A 19,510-nucleotide genomic window follows, 5' to 3' on the forward strand; every position below is an offset into this window, starting at 1 on the left:
CTTTCTGGTTAATACCTTAAGACAGCTTTTTCATCAGCGGAGTGATTAAAAGGGATTAGGTCAGGTGTGTTCCTCTGGGAACATAATAATGTGAGATAATGGTTGGCAACCTTCCGTCTCGAAAGACTATGGTATAAGCCTACAGCACTTGGTATTCCCAGGCGGTCTCCCATCCAAGCACTAACCAGGTCTGACCCTGCTTAGCTTCCACAATCAGATGAGATCTGGCATGTGCAGGGTAACAGTTGCTGTTGTACAAATCTATGGTAAGGCCACACCTGTGTCCAGTTCTGGTCGCCACATCTCAAAAAGGATATAGTGTAAATGGAAAAGGTACAAAATAGAGAGAAACTAAGATGATTGCTGGACTGGAGCACCTTCCTTATGAGGAAAGGCTACAGCGTTTGGGCCTCTTCAGCCTAAAAAAGAGACGCCTGAGGGGGGACATGATTGAGACATACAAAATTATGCATGGAAAGGATAAAGTGGATAGAGAGATGCTCTTTACACTCTCACATAACACCAGAACCAGGGGTCATCCACTAAAATTGAGTGTTGGGAGGGTTAGGACAGACAAAAGAAAATATTTCTTTACTCAGCGTGTGGTTGGTCTGTGGAACTCCTTGCCGCAGGATGTGGTGATGGCATCTGGCCTGGATGCCTTTAAAAGGGGATTGGAGAAGTTTCTGGAGGAAAAATCCATTACGGGTTACAAGCCATGATATGTATGTGCAACCTCCTGATTTTAGAAATGGGCTATGTCAGATGCAAGGGAGGGCACCAGGATGCAGGTCTGTTGTTATCAGGTGTGCTCCCTGGGGCATTTGGTGGGCCACTGTGAGATACAGGAAGCTGGACTAGATGGCCTGATCCAGTGGGGCTGTTCTTATGTTCTTATGAGACCCAATTTAAGCGTGGTTAAACGTTCTAAACCTAGTCTTTGGTTGTAAAATGCATAAACTGCATAAAATGCGTAAACTGAACTTGAACAACAGCCTAAACTTGCATTTTTTTTGTTTGTTTTATTTCATAACTATTCATCTAGCTAAGTCTGCACTTTGGCCCTTCTCAGTTTAGAACAGTATGTTGTCCTTATGCCTTTCAATACACTAAAGCAGGGGTCTCCAAACCCTGGCTCGGGGGCCAGATGCAGCCCGTGGAGAGCCTCTATCCGGCCCGTGGCTAGTTTCTGATCCCCTGAGAACCTCTGACCCAGTTGACCAAACACAACCAGAGTTATGCTTGTGGGGTGGGGGAATGGAAAATAAAGTGTGTGTGCTTTATTTATTGGGCTGTGTTGGTGGTTGGAGAAATCCTGGACATTTGAGCCCATTCATTCATTCATTTCAGTCGTTCATCTAAGTTCCATCTCTAATGTATTTATTTAAATTTTATATTTCATTTTTTTTCCGGCCCTTGACACCGTGCCAGATATTTGATGTGGCCCTTCGGCTGAAAAGTTTGGAGACCCCTGCACTAAAGGCTTGATCCCATTGGAATGATAGCCTGTTAAGGCCTAGCAGTAAAAAAAAAAAAAAAAGGAAGTCCGTATGCTAGGAAAAACATAAAAATAAAAGTGCCAGTAACACAATGCCTTTATACAAACTTATGGGAGGCCATGTTTGGAAGACTACAAAAAGGTCTGGTTTCCCCATCTCAAAGAGAATATTGTAGGACCAGAAAAGGGGGAGTGAACGGGACAGCCAAAATTATCAGGGGATTGGAATGTCTTCCCTACAAGGAAAAGATAAGCATTTTATTTTAGAACAAAGAAAATATGATTTTTTTTGCCTGGTAGTGCCCAGGGCTCCAGCAGTGTCAAAATGGCTACCGCTGGATCCTATGGGCGCTGGACTAGTGCTGGGAGTCTCCTCGGGTTAAGGGAGTGTTTGCTTCCTTACCCCAGGTTACACAGCCATGGTACCAATGGGTCTCCTCAGATCTGAACCCACTTTTGAGTGGCACAGATCTGAGGAGGGCCATGTCGTGCTGCTTGGGCTGGGAAGGAGTTTAGGATTCAACACTAGAGGCTGCCACAGTCTCCGCCACTCTCTCAGGCCCAATCCTCCCCTCCCTCAATCCCATTCCACCCACTCCCCGCCCCATGACATTTTACCACCAGACAGTGCTGGAAGAGCACTGGCCAACCACCAAGCACTGAGGCCCAGCACTGACTGACGGTCAGTGCTTGCGGCCCCTCCTCCCCAGGTGCCACAGACATGCCTTAGAGCATGTTTGCAACACCCAGTGCCAGCGCTGGAGCTCAGTGCCGGCACTAGGGCAGTTTAAGATTGAGTGCTAAAGGGGCTGTTACAGAGGTTTGTAAAATTATGTATGGTGTGTCAAGAAAGTGGATGGAAGGAATTTTTTCCTCCTTCTCTCACAATATGACAGTTGAGATTGTCAAGTGAAATAGTTTAGCAGTAGATTTAAGACAGTTCACCTTCAGACCATGAACAGAACAATGTTATGCAATCTACGTGCACAAGAAGTGGTGGTAATCTGCTTCGAAAGGGGGTGTAGACCAATTCATGGAGGTGAAGTCTATCAGTGACTGTTAGCCATGAGGACTAAATGGAAGTTCCAGCTGCAGAGGAACTACAAGTTGCTGGGAAGCAAGAGTAAGAGTAAGAGTCCTATCACTCAAACCTTCCTTGTGAACATCTGGAGATATCTGGTGGTTCATTGAGGGTGATTAGATGCTGGATTTAATTACCTTGGAATTATCTAGTCCTAGTGTCTGGCATTTGTCCTGGATGAGGTTGCTCCCATCACCCCATAGGGAAAGAGGATGTGGTAAAGAAAATGTGAAATGAGATGCAGGCCAGAGGGCCTTCTTCGCTTAAACCACAAGAGGGAGAGTGGTGTTCTCGCAGACCAAAGAGGCAGCAGTCCACTACACATGCGCCAACTGTTGGCTATTTTAGCAGTGGAAGGGAGAATAGGAAGAGGGGACATTGTACCTGGAAGGAGCAGGCCAATGGATCAGCAAAAAGGTTGGCACTGGGCCTCCATGCCAGTCAGCAGCTCTAAAGGAGTCCATGGCGGTGAGTATTCCGCCAAGTGGTGGGAAGGTGTGTGGAGGTGAAACTAGGCAGGGGAGGGTGTCCCAGGGATGATTCAGGCTTGAGAGGGGGCAGGGACAGTGGCAGAGACTGGGGCTGGATCCTGTGCCCCCCTCATGCACTGAAAGCCCTGCATAGGCTACTCAAATCTGCACCAGCTGTTGAGCTGATGCAGATCCAAGAAGACCCATAGGAGCTGCGAGAGCCCTACATGGGGTAAAGGAACCTATGTTCCCTTACCCTGAGAATACCTCCAGCTGGCTCATTGGCCCTACAGGACACAGTGGCCACCATTTCAGTACTGCTGTACTGCTGTGTTGGCAGCCAGCATGGGACTGGGCTGTTAATCAGTAGTAATTGTACAAGTAGACAAAAAGATATTTAAATGTGACAATCTGCTACTCTGCACTCAAAGCAACGCAAATGTGCTGTAATGTATATATACATGATTGGTGAATTTCATCTGTGAGTTGGCCCACCCTTTTTCTACTTTGCTACACAGTAAGCTCACTCAGTTTTCCAGTTTCAAAAAATGTGCATTACCCTGCTGTTGAATTATATGAGCAATCCTTGTGTTTACACAGAAGTTAGCTGTCCCCTGCCAAAATGACAGTTCCAAGATTTTGCTGGTCTTCCTTTCCTCACTGTGCTGGCAGCAAGTTTGTTTGTTTACAACCTTCGTAGTTCAAAACACACACACTTTAAAAAATTGCACTGAGAATGGTTCAATTGTGTAATCATCAGAAGCCGTATGCAGCACAAAACCACAGATGAAGATGCTATCTGCTCAGTCAATACATGGCAGCCAGCAGGAGGGACTAAGAGCCTAATCCAGGTGGGCTCGCACTGGTCCAGCACTGGCGCGCACTGTCACAAATGTGCTGTAAGGCACGTCTGTGACAGTCAGTACTAGAGCTGGCTCAGCATGAGCCTATGCTGGGCAGTACTGGTCAGAGGCCAGTCAGACAACACCCGGTGCTCCGGGCAAGCACCAGGTGGCAGAGAGGTAGGTCGGGGTGGGAAGGGAGATGTTCTGTGGTGGGGGGAAGGTGTGGCGGGGGAGGGAGCAGGGTGGGAGGGGGCAGAGATGGCAGCAAGCCCTGCTGCCATATCCTATCACCTGTCCAGGTCCAGGAGACCCAACATGGGTCTCCTCAAATCTGTGCCCACTCAATAACAAGCACAGATTCAAGGAAACCCATTGGGGCTACCTGGTTGCTACATGGGGTAAGGGAGCATAAGATCCCTTATTCTGAATTGCTCCAGTGCTGCTTCCCAGCTCCATGGGATGCAGCTGCAGCCATTTCAGGGCCCAGTCCTATCCAGTTTTCCAGTGCCAGTGCAGCTGTGCCAAAGGGGAATGCACTGCATCCTGTGGTGGGGAGGAAATCAGAGAGGCACCCTCAAGGTGTGGGAACATTTGTTTCCTTACCTCAAGGCTGCATTGTGGTTGCACCAGTGCTGAAAAGTTGGATAGGATTTGAGCCTCAGTGCCAGTGCAACCCTGGGCACCAGGAAGCTCCAGATAGGGTTGTAACTCATATTATCCACACACTTTGAATACTTTTTTAAGTGACGTCCCTTAAACTGTAAAAACATGGCTTCTGTTGGCACTATTTCTGGGCCTTGTTCCTGGATGGCTTTTGGTACAGATGCAGTAGGCCCGATGCTGAACAAATCAACTTGACTGCATCACAGGAAACTTGCAAAGTAGAGACAAGCCATGCTCCTTTAGAGTCTTGTATTTTATACAGTAAATTGAGCTGTGTCATTCCCTAGGGGCAAGGCATCTCTGGATGGATTCCTGTTCAAGTCCCTTTCATGTATCTCCCCCCCCCCTTTCTTGTTTCAGTATGTGCTTACTCAGCCACTTTCATGCACATGTGCTCTCCCCCCTTTTTTCCATATTATCTGCAGCTTCTATGCCTCCTCTCCTCCCCATTCCTTGGCAGTCCCTCCTCTTGTGCTCTCACCCCTCCTTTTCCCCTCCTCCCTCTCAGTGAGTGGCTTGAAAACTTTTTAAAAGCTCTCTCAGTGCTTCAAGTTAGAGGAAAAAAGTGTATGTAAAGGAAGGACACAAGACAACAAAAGAGCAGGAGGCTTTTAAAGTTTAAATAGGCAGGTCTGGGGTGACTACAGCAGTTGGTGCATTTGAGTTTTAACCCTCTGAGGAAAAGAAGCACTTGTACCTTCTTCACTGCTGACTCGAAAGGTAAGAACAGGAGTTTTTACCACAAAACTTCAAATTACTTTCACGAAACTCTCTGAAGATCATAAGCTAACTTCTGATCTGAACGCTCAATGTATCTATTTTTTTTAATGCATATTGTAAAGTTGAGGGATTTTTTTTGTAAACTTGTCCATTTGCAACTATAGTTCTGATCCAGGTTGGGTTTGTTTCTAGTACATTTTAAATATTCCAATGTTTTACTAGAACAATGAACTCCAGGATCCTTCAACCCTTTTAGGTGCTTGGCTTTCACACCAATTAACAGTTCATTTACTGAACGTTCCTTCTCATTTTGTCGAAGGAGCTTGTTTTATTTAATTCTCCTCTGTGCAACAAAAGAATTCTTTCTCCACCAGAATTCTTCTTTCGCTGCCTGGATGGAATGCTGAGCCAAGCGCCTTGCAACAATGTGTAGGAAACTTTGGATTACTTTGAAAAGGTCGAAGAAGTTAAAAACTGATAGTGCCTTGAGTATTTCAACTCTTTCCCCCTCCCTCCACCAAATACACACATTTTACTTTCATATGGAAATCTGGCCTAGTGTTTAATAGTTCATACAAAGCAAGGACCTTAATTAGGGGCTTTGTTCCAGTGCCACCCCTGTTGCTAATCTGATCACTTTCACGTGGTCCTGCTCCACTTTCTTTCCTTCTCCTTTTGATAACAGATCCAGGCTTTTGTGGAGGAGTTGAGAGTTAAGAGTGTGGCTGCAATTTCACCCACATTTAACTGGGAGCAAGCCTCATTGACTGTAATGGGACTTACTTCTGAGTATACATGCATAGGCTTGGGCTGTTAGGCTGCAATCCTATACACTTTCCTAGGAGTAAGCCCCACTGAACACAAAGGGACTAACTTCTGAGTAGACATGCATAGGATTGTGCTGTTAGCGAGTTAGCAACCCCAGATGTCGCTTGTGCAACGTGAAAGACTCTGATCTCCCGCAGCACGACCCCTGCCTGTGAAAAGCCCGGTCGTTGCAGGCGAAGGTTATGCAAGAAAAGACCCTCCGGGACCAGCGTCCGTCTGCTTCAGGCCACATTTTCCATTAATCCGATTTGAAAAGCGGGGGACAGGATTGGAATGGAAAGGGGGGCATCCCACTGGGACGCCGCTCCTTGGCAAAGGTCTGGCACTGGACAGGATTCTTTCCCAGCTCAAGCGGGTTTACTCGGAAGGAAGCCCCCATTGTGTTGAATGGGGCTCGTTTCCAGATCCAGCGCGCACTGGTGGCCAGCCCTGCAGGGCGCGTTTCTGTGCGTCTACTCGGGAGTAAAGTCCCACTGGCTCACGGGGGTTTGCATTGCAGCCCCTTTCACGCGTGTCTTCTTGGTCCTAGCGGGCTTGTTGGGCTACCAAGAACAAAAGGGGGGCAAGCAAGAGGGGGCCTTTGGTGGCTTCCTCCCCAGCCCCGAGATCCCCCTGTTCTACTGCGATCGCTTTTAGGACTGAGATCCCGGCACTGGAGCTCAACTCCCTCCTTCCTTCCGCAAGAGCACATCTGCCCCTGCCACGTATGATGCGGTGGCGGAGGCACCACGGTCTCCCCAGCCGCTCTGAGCCGCGGCCTCCCTCCCGCCCAGGAGCCAAAGGGAGGCGGCCCCAGCTTGCCGGGTCCTCCTGGAGAGCGGGTGCTCCCGGCTGCTCCTCGTGCCCGGGGCCGTCCCCCGCGCGCGCAGCCGAGCAACTTCTTGTGCTTTGCATGGTGGCCAGGAGCGGGCTGGCTCCTGCCCTGCGGGGACCGCGGCGTCCCCTTCCTTGCCCGCCCCCGCTCGCTCCCGGTGGCCGCAGCACACTCCTCTCCTTATCAGATCCCTGACCATTGTATGCCCAGCTGCAGAAAACTGGGACGCTCTGCCTGGTTTGTGGCCCCCTCCCCCGTGTCTGGCTGTGCTTCCAAAACGGGATTCAGAGAGAGCTTCCTTGGTGCCCACAAGGTCAAGCAAGGGAAGAGAGAGAGCCCAATCCCATGCATGTCTACTCAGAAGTAAGTCCCATGAAAGTCTATGGGGCTTACTCCCAGGTAAGCGTGGATAGGATTGGGCTGTGGAGTTGTGTATGGGACAGGGACTGACTTGCTCTGACCTTTGCCCTTCACTCATATTAACACCTGGGTTTCCAAAGGCTCTGCCTTTGAAAGGTCTATAGCAGGGTTTCCGGGGCTAGGAGGGGGTGCTGTGGTGGCCGCATGGTCAAACACCACCACTGACCTCAGGAGACCCTACCAGATTGCAAACAGTACAAAGGTGAACAGGCAGCAGTCGAAAGGCGGGAGCAGGGGTTCTTAACCTTTTTATGATTACTGATCCCCCCCCCATGGATTGCCCAGTATGTCCCCATCCCCTATTCACCAGACTGTCCAAATCACCATAATTGCCAGTCCTATTAGGTACCTATTCAAAAGATGTCAATAGCTTGGTTTTGTTTTGCATATGATTAGCTAGGAAAAGAACACCTCAATCTCTATTAATAATGGTGATAGTTAATAATGTTGTCCAGCCATTTTCAGCCACTCTGCCATGGCACTTTGGTGTGCTGCAAGTGGTCCACAAGTGTGCCACAGAAATTTGGAAGGTCATTTATTAGTAGGGCCAATGGAGGATGTGAGCCACAAATAATCTGCAGGTGTGCCACAGGAGTTTGGGGAAGGGTTATCTATTAATAGGGCAATTGTGAGTGTGAGCCCCCCACCAGCAGCATGGTGTGCCTTGTCAATTGTCAAAAACCTGATGGTGTGCCTTGACAATCTTAGTGCCTGTCAGTGTGCCTTGAGATGGAAAAAAGGTTGAAAATCACTGATGTAGTCTAACAACCATTTTTGTTTTAATTGTTCAGAGATCAAGTCCCATAAAGTCCCATCATTTGGTTCCCATATCCCCAGTGGGTATGGATACCACTGGGTTAAGAATCTCTGGGCGACAGGGTGCCTTGCAGTTGATCTGCTCTTAGAAAAAATGCACATTGTGTCAGCCAAGGGAAAGCATGAGCAGTGATAATCATTGATAATTATTTAGCACATCCAGTGTACAAAAATAATTCATATCTCATCCATCCTTTTTAGAAACAAACATACCACAAAGCTATGTGAAGTGGAAATATAAAACATCACTGAGGCTTGTGGCGCCTGAAGGAAAGAATGCAACTAGTCACTGTTTGCATTTTAATACATGGGAAAGTGAGATTTAAAGAAAAGCTCTCTTCACCTGCAGTCTCTATACATTTAGGATTGTCCAATTGAATGCAGTGGAGATTTACTTCTGAGTTAACATGCATAAGAGAGTTATGCATGTTAGAGCTAAGCAAGGAATGGCACCGAAGAGAACCCCAATACTAAGTGTGTTTACCTGGAACTCATTCTCTCATTGTGTTGGGGAGACTTCAGTTGTTAGTAAATTAACTCAGAATTACAGACTAGCACCCGAGTCCTGTGTGCCAGAAATGAGTCCCACTGAGTCCAATGGCTTTACTCAGAATTACTCCTAAGTATACATGCATAGGCTCAAGCGGCACATCAGCCAAATAGATCCAGTGCTCCATCTAACTGGGAACAGTTCTAGCACCTGACTTGAAAAGTGAGCCTCATTTGGTTCTCACACCAAATCCTCCTTGGAGTTGCATAGAAAGGCCCTTGTTCAGAGGACATTGGCTTGCTGCTGGTTAACATTTTTGACTAAACAATCTTCTCCCTCAAAATCATGCTTAGATTAGGCTGTTTGGTATATTATCTGTAGGTATTTTAATGACTTCCAAACCTGCCTGTCACAACTGGGATTTACCTTGTACTGGTGTCTTGCCTCTGACAAAGTGGGCTTTTTGCAGATAGTGCATTCTATCCTTAAGGTGTCACAGAGTTCTCTGTTGATTACTGATTAGATTGTTGGTTAGATGCTCCAGGGTGTTGATTAAAAACTGACCTTCAACCATCCGGTTTTGTGAATAGGAGACAGACTTCAGGCTCCAGAGATTCTGGTTTGTCATTCAGGAAGGGCAAGGGATGTGTTGCCTCATTCCACAGCATTCCGATCTCCACTTCCATCCCTTTAGCAATCTCACTCCTTTTGGTCTGTTGGATTCTCAACCAAAGGTTGGGTTCATAGTATTTTCAGACTACAGGTGAGGCTTTAGGAGAGAATTCTCAGTTGACTGAATTTTTTTTTGAGGAAATAGTAAAGTTCTGATATTTTGTGGAGTGGTCATAACTGAGTGGTAGAGATTATACTTTGTTGATCATCCCTAGTTCAGTCCCTTGCATTGGGAGAAATTTCTGTTTCATCCCAGTTAGTATAGGTAAGATTCAGCTAGATCAGGGTGGGCAAACTTTCAACTTTAGGGATTCTAGACCTTTAACAATTGTATAGAAGAGGGAATTTCAGCAGGTGCAGCTTGCCATCTCACAGATTACAAGCTGCCTCTGCTGAAATTCTCTCTCCTTCACAATTGTTAAAGGTTCAGGATCCTTAAAGTTGAAAGTTTGCCAACCCCTGAGCTAGGTAGACCAGATAAAGATAAGTCCCCAGCTCACTAACAACTTCTAGAGTTTTCAAATGCACACATTTGCTTGGCTGCATACAGGGTAGCTTCATATGTCCTTTTCAGTTCACATATGACATTCTTTTTTTCCTTTTTCTAAGGAATGTCAGAATTCTGGTCACAAGATCTCTTGATTTCACTCTCAAGTCCTAAATCTTTGACTTTTAAACTATTTCTCATGCATCCCTGACTTTGTGATGTTTTGGAAATGTCCATGCTTACGCATGGCTAAAGTTCTGTCAGGAAACTCCCTGAAAGCTCACTGGCTTGTCCCATGGGCTTTTATGCAAACCAATGAGCTTGGCATATGTGCTCAATATGCACACATGTTTCACACCACAACCTCACTGGACTATCACAAACATCTATCTCCCTGTGATGTTTTTTACATGGTGTCCAGTCATCTGAAGGGATGTAAAATACTGGAAAATGACACATGGCACAGCTTAAGAGGAGACAGAGAGAGAAAGAGAGCACTGCAATTGTGGCTTGCTGATCCATCATTTTTCCTATGTATGGTCATCTCAAAACACTGACACACACACACACACACACACACCATGCTGTGACTATATTCCCTTATGCTTTCTCACTAAGGATGGCACCTCAGATTAGATACCTTGTTTTAGTATGCATCCCTTCATTCACGCAGGTTCTTGTACAGGGTATTTCAGGTCAGGTCAGCCATGGCAATCTCATGCAACCAGCTGAGCATGTAGTCATTCCTGTGTTTGGCTGTCAGTGCAACATTGTCACCTCTGAGGGTGAGATAAGATAAACAGGGACATTGTACAAGTTGTGTGTGCAGCTATAGCCTGCATCCCATCCCTTTGAAAGTCGCTTGCTTGATGTGATAATCCTGGATTTTCAGCCAAGAAAAGAATTGACCAAACAGTCAGCTGGCTGCATGGAATCACTGCATTCAAATGCAGTCTGAGCAGGGCCCCTAATGTGTCTGATGAGAAGTGGTGCAGGACCAGTGCTAGTTGTATGGTGCTTGCATCTGACTTGGCAAAGTGAGAGCAAGGTTATCTCACAGAAAACAGCACTTTGCATTTGTTGTAGATTGTTCCCACACTCCTGGCTGTAAGCCAGACCAAATCAGGAGTGCAGGAAACTCTGTTGAGCCCAGCAAAATACAGGAGAATCCAAGTGAAATCTGCTTTATGCCATGGATCACAAGCACTAAATGTAAAAGGGTACAGTCCCTACCTCCCCAACCCATATGTGGTTGCAACAGGATTGGTTCAAAAGGTTCAATGTGTGTGTTTTTTTAAAAGGACCACCTGTCTCAGTGTTGTAGATATTTTTATTTTGAAATAGCTAATAGTACAGTTCTGTGCATTTTACTGAGAAGTACAGTAATTTCCACTGAATTCAATGGGGCTTACTCCCAGGAAAGTGTGCATAGCATAGCATTGCCTGTGAATTCCACCGGCTACTCAGGAAGTCATTGAGAAACAATTATCTTACAGTCCAGTCTTGGGAGCATTTTCATACATAAAGATTGGATCAGGTTTTATGTCTGTGATGCAAATGTAAAATTGTATCTACAACGGCTAAAGCATTGGTTCTCTTCCATTTTCCATCCTCCGTGCATGACCAACACGTGCAATTCAGTAGGGCTTTTGTCTAAGGCTGCAATCCTATATTTATTTTCCTGGAAGTAAGCCCCATTGAACACAATGGACTTACTTCTGAGTATACATGCATAGGACTGTGTTCTAAATGTGTTTAGGATTGCAGCCTAAGGCTTGTGATGATGGCACAGTAACAGCAAAATCACTGTCCTTTAGAAAAGGTGAAGTTATGCCAGCACTTCAGCAACCATCACAATCATCCAGTGATACTATGCCATCTGTGTCAGCATCACAGATTTGCCAACCTAAATGTTTAGTATCAGGGTTTGATACCTGTGATACTCTGTCATTCAATACTGTATTGGAGGGCGAGAAAAAAAACACTGAGAAACTTCTTATTTCACAGTTACTTTTGGTAGCACAAGCTACATGAAAAAAATCTGATAGAAATGTTTCAGAAGTAAGGAGAAATCAAAATTTTAGAAATAGATCAGAATAGAATTAAATGCAAGGTCTCTGTCCACAAGTGTGGGGTTATTATGTGATATTTGTGTCCAGCAAAGGAATGCCACTGAAACACAGTTACTTGGAATATGCATTATCTTCACAGTGACTACAAGGGGGGGGAAGGGACTTTGTTTGTGTGAAACAGCTGTTTTGCAGATTAAATGCCACAGGCAGAGCTTTCCAACCACTTGACATTACCTCAATCACAATGTTTTTAAGCTGAGATAGTTCTTCATTCAGCTGCAAATCATCAGTGAATCATCCAGTGATGTGATGCTTTGTGAATAGTTCCTTAATCACACTTTAATATTCATTGCATGAACAGACAAGTACAGATTTTGGACCACAGCCTTATACTGGTCTTTTAAACACCCCAGGGTTTTCCTGAAAATTTAAAGAGATTTACTTCCAAATTAACATGTTTAGGACTGAAGTGTAAATGTCTTGTATATTACTGGCTAATAATAACAGTAAATACAGTGTATATATAGTGGAGAGGGCATAATAAACTGGTTATAAGATCTCCTTATATTGGAGATCTGAGGAAATGAGGATACTAAAGCAGAGTCCTTTTAAATGAAATTGAAAGCAGTAAGGCTTAGTGCTCCAAACCTCAGCACTCTGGCCAGTATGGTACCTTTTGTAGTATCTAATATAAAGACACTAAAATCAGATAGCCTGATTGCTTTCTTAATTCACAATAAAATCCAGCCTCATCCTTTGCATGTCTAGTCAAAAGTAAGTCCCACTGAGTTCAATGGGGTGTGTTTTCATGTGTAAGATTGTAGCCCAATCCTATGCATGTTTCTTTAGCACTAATTCGTAACTAAATGCAGTGGGAATTGTTCCCAGGTAAGTAGCTAGTATATTAGGTTACTGTAAATCAACCAAAATATTCATTCAAAAATAAACACACATTGCCTACAGTTATATTATCCTTATCCCTCTGCTAGGCACTGACAGAATTTTAAAAATCTTTAAAGCAAATCATATTGTTGAAAAGTATTTGTTTTTTAGAACTAGAGCCAGAGTAGCTCAAACAAGGAATGCTTCTTGCCGAAGTAAACAGCCTGGAGAGATGAATCCTAAATTAGTCTGCTAAAACAAATTTAATAACTAGTGACAAATTGAAAAGAAACATTGCTGATATAGAATTAAACAGATATGTCTTGGAGCATATCATCCTATATTATGTACCAGAGATGAATGTAATTAAAAACAATAATATAAAATTCCCCTGGGAATAGCCCTTCTTTTGTTTTCAATCATAATTTTCAACCTGAAAGGACACTATAGTGTAAAGAAACTCACTGTGCTTGAAGTCTGAAGGAAAAACATGTTTTAAAACAGTGGCGCTCAAACTAACAACCGCTGTGTGCTCAGAATACAGTCCCCGTCTAGTCCGCATCTGAGCGTTCCACCCATACGCCACATGAAGTCCCCCTCAATTGGGGGACAGGGATGCTCTGGACAGTGGCGGTCTGGTGTCCCAGAAGGCTGTGCGACAGGACGTCTGGGCAGACAAGACTGCCCAGAGTGTCCCTGTTCCCTAGTCAAGGGGGACTTCATGCAGGACCCGGGTGGAACTAAAAGGTTCACTCATCAGGAAGAACTTTCCAAATAAAACTGGCATACATTTATGTTCCAGCCTCTATAGCTTTATAGTTTATTTTGTATTTGCATGCCCTAGTCCAGTAGTTATGAGCCACATGTGGAAGCTTCCATGCGCTAATTGTCACTGAGCAAACCCTGCATGCCATAAACAGTGCCATAGGATAAAAACATTCAGAATCCAGCTCCTGGGTTATAATACAAAATTACCAAATTCTTGTTTGCAGAGAAGGGGGGGGGGTTCTGATATTGGGCACCTTTTCCCCTCTCCATTAGTGCCAAAACTTGGTTTGGCAGGAAAATCCTTAGTATGTAAAAATGTGCATATTAACCCACCTGCTGACACAGGGTGATCTCTGAACTGGGACCATCACTTTCAACAGATTTCCCAGTCCAAACATATTCTATTGTCCTCATAGTCAGCGTTAAGGAGAGCAAGTGTGGCATGTGGAAGAACCTGGATTCAAGCCCTGGCATCTCAGGCAGCAGGGCGCAGAAAGCCCTTGCCAGGGACTTGGCAGGGACAGGACCAGTGGTCTGTATTAGGCTTATTAATATGCTGGGTCATGAAGACCATATGCTATAGCTGACTTTTCATTTATCCATCACTAATGAGTATACGATTTCACCAGCAAGAATGCATCTTGGAGGACATAGGGATTGCCAACATTTCGCTTACCACTATGTGTGCTGTCATTGTTTAGGGATCCAAATGCTGACCTGGAAAAACTGGCTTTGGAATGTCTGCCCAGGGCACTCTTCCTTCATCTTTAGTTCCATATCTGGGAATAATGGTCTTTTTCTAGTGGTTAGCCTGGACTGGTTTTCAGGAAGTGACTGGCTGAGATTTATCTTCATGCTAATTTTACTGTGCAATACTTAGATTTAGTTTTTCATTCTTGCATTTCATATGCTTTTTCTTAATGGAGATGGTATTCAAGTGAAAAGCCAAAGATGAAGATATCTAATAACATCTCCCAAGAATCAGATTCCTTACTCTTGTTGTTTAAATTAGCAGCCCTTTTTCTTCCCTCACTCCCCACACAGAGAAGGTTATGTTTTAAGATTTGGACTGTTTGGTGCAGGACTATGTCCAATTCACAGGCTTTTCACTGTGTACTAACCATAGAAGTCGCCACATGCTATCCTTCTCAGTGGCCTTGCTAGGGGGGTGTGGGTCACACCAGGTGACATGCACAGAGAGGTGACACCACTACTGGCCAAAATTTTTTAAATCTTGGTATTTTCTAATAATACCATCGTGTATCATTCAATGCAGAATCTCATGTATAATGCAATGAAACAGGCTGCCTTAAAATATCTCTATTCTATCAAATGTTATACCCAAAAAAACCAGTGGGAGCAATAGTGTATCACCATACCCACTGCCTGGGGCATTGCCCCGCCCATTGCATGGGAGGAGGTCCTTCATGGGCGTGACGCTGTGGCCTTCCTCTGGCAGACGCTCTGGCAAACCTTAGTGATGCCACTGATCTTCTGTTGCGCAAAAATCCTAGTTGTCTGAATCCATCATGAGAATTGTTTAGGAAACACATTCATAATCAAACCTACAACTGCCAGACATTCTTAGTACTGCTATTGAAGACGGGCAGCTCGAAGTACAAGTGCTTACGATGGGAGTAATATTGAGAAATACAGTATGGTGAGATTGTTTGTACCCTGTATGGATTAACACTACTAGACATCATCATTCAATGAACCCTCAATTTAATGAACAAATTGGGGGAAGGGGTGTCTGTTAATGCTAAAAGTCCATTAAATCCAAATGCATTGAAATTAATGGAGACACGTGTATGTGAATCTGACAGTTTTAATGAAGCAGAAATGTCAGCTGTTTCCAAAGACTGTTAAATCAAGGTCCATCAGTTGAGGCCTTGCTGTATAATGTAAATAATGCTTCAAAGTGTGATAATGTATCCATCCCCTTTTAAGAACACTGTATTAATGGCACGGGTTATCTTCAGCGCTTCAACTATTTTTTGGTTTTTTGTAGGTAGCAGGCAGTGAAGATGGGTGATTGGAGTGCTTTGGGAAGGCTCCTTGACAAAGTCCAAGCCTACTCCACTGCAGGAGGGAAGGTGTGGCTGTCTGTCCTCTTCATCTTTCGAATCCTGCTGCTGGGGACAGCAGTGGAGTCTGCCTGGGGAGATGAGCAATCGGCATTCCGGTGCAACACCCAACAACCTGGTTGTGAAAATGTCTGCTATGATAAGTCGTTCCCTATCTCTCATGTGCGCTTCTGGGTTCTGCAGTTCATTTTTGTGTCTGTGCCGACCCTCCTGTACTTGGCACATGTGTTCTACGTCATGCGGAAAGAAGAGAAGCTAAACAGGAAGGAAGAAGAGCTCAAGCTTGTTCAAAGTGAGGGCATTAATGTAGATGTGCATCTCAAGCAAATAGAAATCAAGAAATTTAAGTACGGAATTGAAGAGCATGGCAAGGTGAAAATGCGTGGGGGGCTGCTCCGCACCTATATCATCAGCATCATCTTCAAATCGTTCTTTGAGGTGGCTTTCTTGGTCATACAATGGTACATCTACGGGTTCACCCTGCAAGCCATTTATGAGTGTGAACGAGTGCCATGCCCACACAAAGTGGATTGTTTCCTCTCCCGTCCCACAGAGAAAACCATCTTCATTATCTTCATGCTGGTGGTGTCTTTGGTTTCCCTCACTTTGAACATCATTGAAATATTTTATGTCACCTTCAAGAGCATTAAGGATCGTATGAAGACCAAAAATGACCCTTTCTCTCCCAACAACACCCTGAGTCCTTCCAAGGAATGTGGATCTCCCAAATATGCCTACTTCAATGGTTGTTCCTCTCCAACTGCTCCCTTGTCACCCATGTCTCCACCAGGATACAAGCTTGTTACTGGAGACAGGAACAATTCCTCCTCCTGTCGTAACTACAATAAGCAAGCCAGTGAACAAAACTGGGCAAATTACAGTGCTGAGCAGAACAGGATTGGACAGGCTGGGAGCACCATCTCCAACTCACATGCCCAGCCCTTTGAATTTGCTGATGAGCCCCAAAACAGTAAAAAAATGGGCTCTGGACATGAGCTACAACCTCTCACTGTTGTGGACCAAAGGCCTCCAAGCAGAGCCAGCAGCCGAGCCAGCAGCAGACCCCGACCCGACGATCTGGAGATCTAACTCTTCACTGCTTCAGTACTTAACACAACTCTGATATGAAATGCATTTGAAGATGCACACGTGGCAACCCTGTGGTTCCACTGGAAGTGGTACTTTAACAATCTCAGCCAGGAGATGTTAACACTCAAAAACTTGGGGAATTTTTTTTAAGTGGGAAGCTGGGTGGTGTGGGGAAGTGCAGCACATCTTGATATTTAAAGTAGGTGATTCTAAAAAAAAATTTAAATGCTAATTTTTTAAAAACTTAGTCAACACTACCATAGGGGATTTGGAGTTTTCGGTTGTTTTTTTTTGTTTTTTTAAGAAAAATTATACATGTCTGGATATGTGTGTGTATAATATGCTGATTTTTCTAAAGAATTTTTTGTTATCCTAAAAAATTGTAATTTTTTTTTTTGTCAGGATGAAATGGAGATGGTATTCTTTTGTTGAACAACTGACAGTCTTACGTCAGATTTTGATCATTTCCTTTTAAGAACATTCCATTGTTAAACTTTGCACTTTGAAAGAATACTCCCCACTATGACCTTTGTCAGTGTCTATACATTCATGCAAGTATAGTCTTTTCTTCTTCTTCTTGGAATCAATCAACTACATTTCAGATATGGCCCACCCAGCCTTGTATTTTGGCTATGTGCTTCAAACAGGCAGATCTACTTGAGGTGGGTTGGAGGACCATCATGGCTCACTCTCTTACCACCACAAGATCACATATGGTCTTCACCATAGAAGTAATTTGTAGGTATAATTTGTGGACAATCAAACTATTTTTGCTTGATGCTTTTGCCTGTCCCTGCAAGCCATTCACAGATGTTCTACTGTAATCAGTGGATTTTGAACCATGTGATTGGAATTGCAGTCACTGGGTGCAATCTAGAATGACTGAATCGAGGGAGGTTTTTATGCATTAACACAGTGGTACACGGATTATAACAGTTCAGAACTCCTGTCATGAACAAACCTCTTCCCATCAATAAGGGGATAGCTCTACTCCCACAAAAGCAGTCATTGGATACAAGGGGTTTTATGCATACATCAAAATCTCCACATCTACAGCACATCACATCACTAAGTTAAACAACTTAAAACAAAGTGTGTTTATTTGTGTGTTCTTTCTAAAGAGAGGTCTGCACAGAGTCAAGGAGGTATTCATCGATGATATACTGACACTAATATGCACACAAAATGCTTAAACATTTTGGGATATTATGAGTGACTATGTTGTTTACATTAAATGATTCCAGCAGCGCAAACGAACCTGATATAAAATTTTGCTTATATTTTAGTGTATCCTGTAGCAGATACCTTTCCAAGTTTTGCAAAATATGAATACCATCTTAAGAATCAAATCCTGCCAAACTTTGAAAAGCTACTCTATGAATTCCAAAAAGAAATATTGTCCGAATAAGAATTGTAAGTAAAACTTCCGAAGTCAAGTGTTTTTGCCATTATAAATGGTTTTCATTTTTTAAAAAAATGAAACAAGGAACATGTTAGATTACTTAGTTCATTTCTTTGTCTTATAATGACTTATGCTTGAATAACAGAGAAGGTAGTACTGTGGGGAAGGGGGGAGTGTTAGCCTACCAATAATGTGAGAGACTTAGGGGTAATTTACAAGTCCATGCTTATCCTGTACTAACTGCAGTTATCATATGATAGTGTGACATGACATCGCAGGTCACCTATCACAGAGAGAGCAAAGGTATGAAACAAGCCTCTTGATAATTGCAACCTCAATGGATTGTGTGAACAGACCCTTAGATAAACTGCTTTGAGCTGTACTAATAATACATCCCTACATTGGTCTTTTTACAAAAGTACTTCTTACCTGTTGACTGACATTACAGCTGAATAGTAACATTATGGTTCAATTCAGTCTTGAGAGTTCATTCTCAGTGACAGTTTTGAAATTTGCACATAAAATTTTGTCTGGGGTGCAAGTGAGGCTGCAAGCGTACAATTCTAATTTATTTGAAAGATATGCTAAGGAAATGTACCAGTTTTTTTTTCTTTTTCATTTTCAACCATAGTGCCTTTTAGGTCAACACAGTTCAACCAAGGAGATTGGTTTCATTCTTGCAGTAACACAGATTTATGGGTTTATATAATACATTATACTAGGTTGTTTGACATTCCATGTTAAAACCACTGTCAAGTTTTTTGGTTGCATGTATACTGCCATAGTCCATCAGATCACATTGTCTGGAGAACAAACTGTAGTCAATAAAGTTTTAATTTAGTATAAATCCATTTGCCAGTAGTCATTTTGTGTGTCTGTGTAATCTTGTGAGAAGTGGTAACAAGACCACTTAAGCCGCAGGTTTTGTCCATGGTATTTTTCATGCTGTAGAGGCATGAAAATGAAAAGCTTCTTATGCTCGCAGCTGACTACAAGCCAGTGCTTGTAGAAAAGGGCAGCATTGTACGGCTCCACTTTGCTTGCCAGGGAAGATCTAGACCCTTCACTTCTATCAGAAACAGCAATAAGCACTTTTGTGTCAACCTTTGCAGCTCAGATATACCAGTGTCCCATAGTGCTTCATTCTGCCCATTTCCTTTCCCCATAGAGCAGTCTAGCACAGTGCACCTGATTTGGTTGGAAGGGAAGCTTTCAATGCTGTTGAACAGGAACTGGAACCAAAGCTTTGGAGGGCTGGTGTCTCAGGCTGATACAAAGTTTTTTTTGCACCTGAACTTGTGCACTCACAAAGTAAACCAGTCCTTTTGAACTGCAGTCTCTAAAGTGGAGATGGCTGCACGCCCAGAAAGGCTTTCCCAGCACAGACAGTGCTTACCATTCCCCAG

The 19,510-nt window shown here is 44.0% G+C and overlaps 1 protein-coding gene across 1 annotated transcript; it reads left to right on the forward strand.

Annotated features, from left to right (window-relative positions):
- Nucleotides 1-5,096: 5,096 nt before the first annotated feature.
- Nucleotides 5,097-18,951, forward strand: GJA1 (gap junction protein alpha 1). The gene is made up of 2 exons (XM_066613887.1): nt 5,097-5,277; nt 15,538-18,951. Exon 2 carries the CDS (start codon nt 15,554-15,556, stop codon nt 16,700-16,702), a length of 1,149 nt encoding a protein of 382 aa, XP_066469984.1. The 5' UTR covers nt 5,097-5,277; nt 15,538-15,553; the 3' UTR covers nt 16,703-18,951.
- The last annotated feature ends 559 nt before the right edge of the window (nt 18,952-19,510 follow it).

Source organism: Tiliqua scincoides, chromosome 1, assembly GCF_035046505.1.
Source record: "Tiliqua scincoides isolate rTilSci1 chromosome 1, rTilSci1.hap2, whole genome shotgun sequence".
Lineage (NCBI taxonomy): Eukaryota > Metazoa > Chordata > Lepidosauria > Squamata > Scincidae > Tiliqua > Tiliqua scincoides.

What these genes read in the sequence shown, in the direction of transcription:
- GJA1 (XM_066613887.1), top strand. Translation starts at nt 15,554, where the DNA reads ATGGGTGATTGGAGTGCTTTGGGAAGGCTCCTTGACAAAGTCCAAGCC.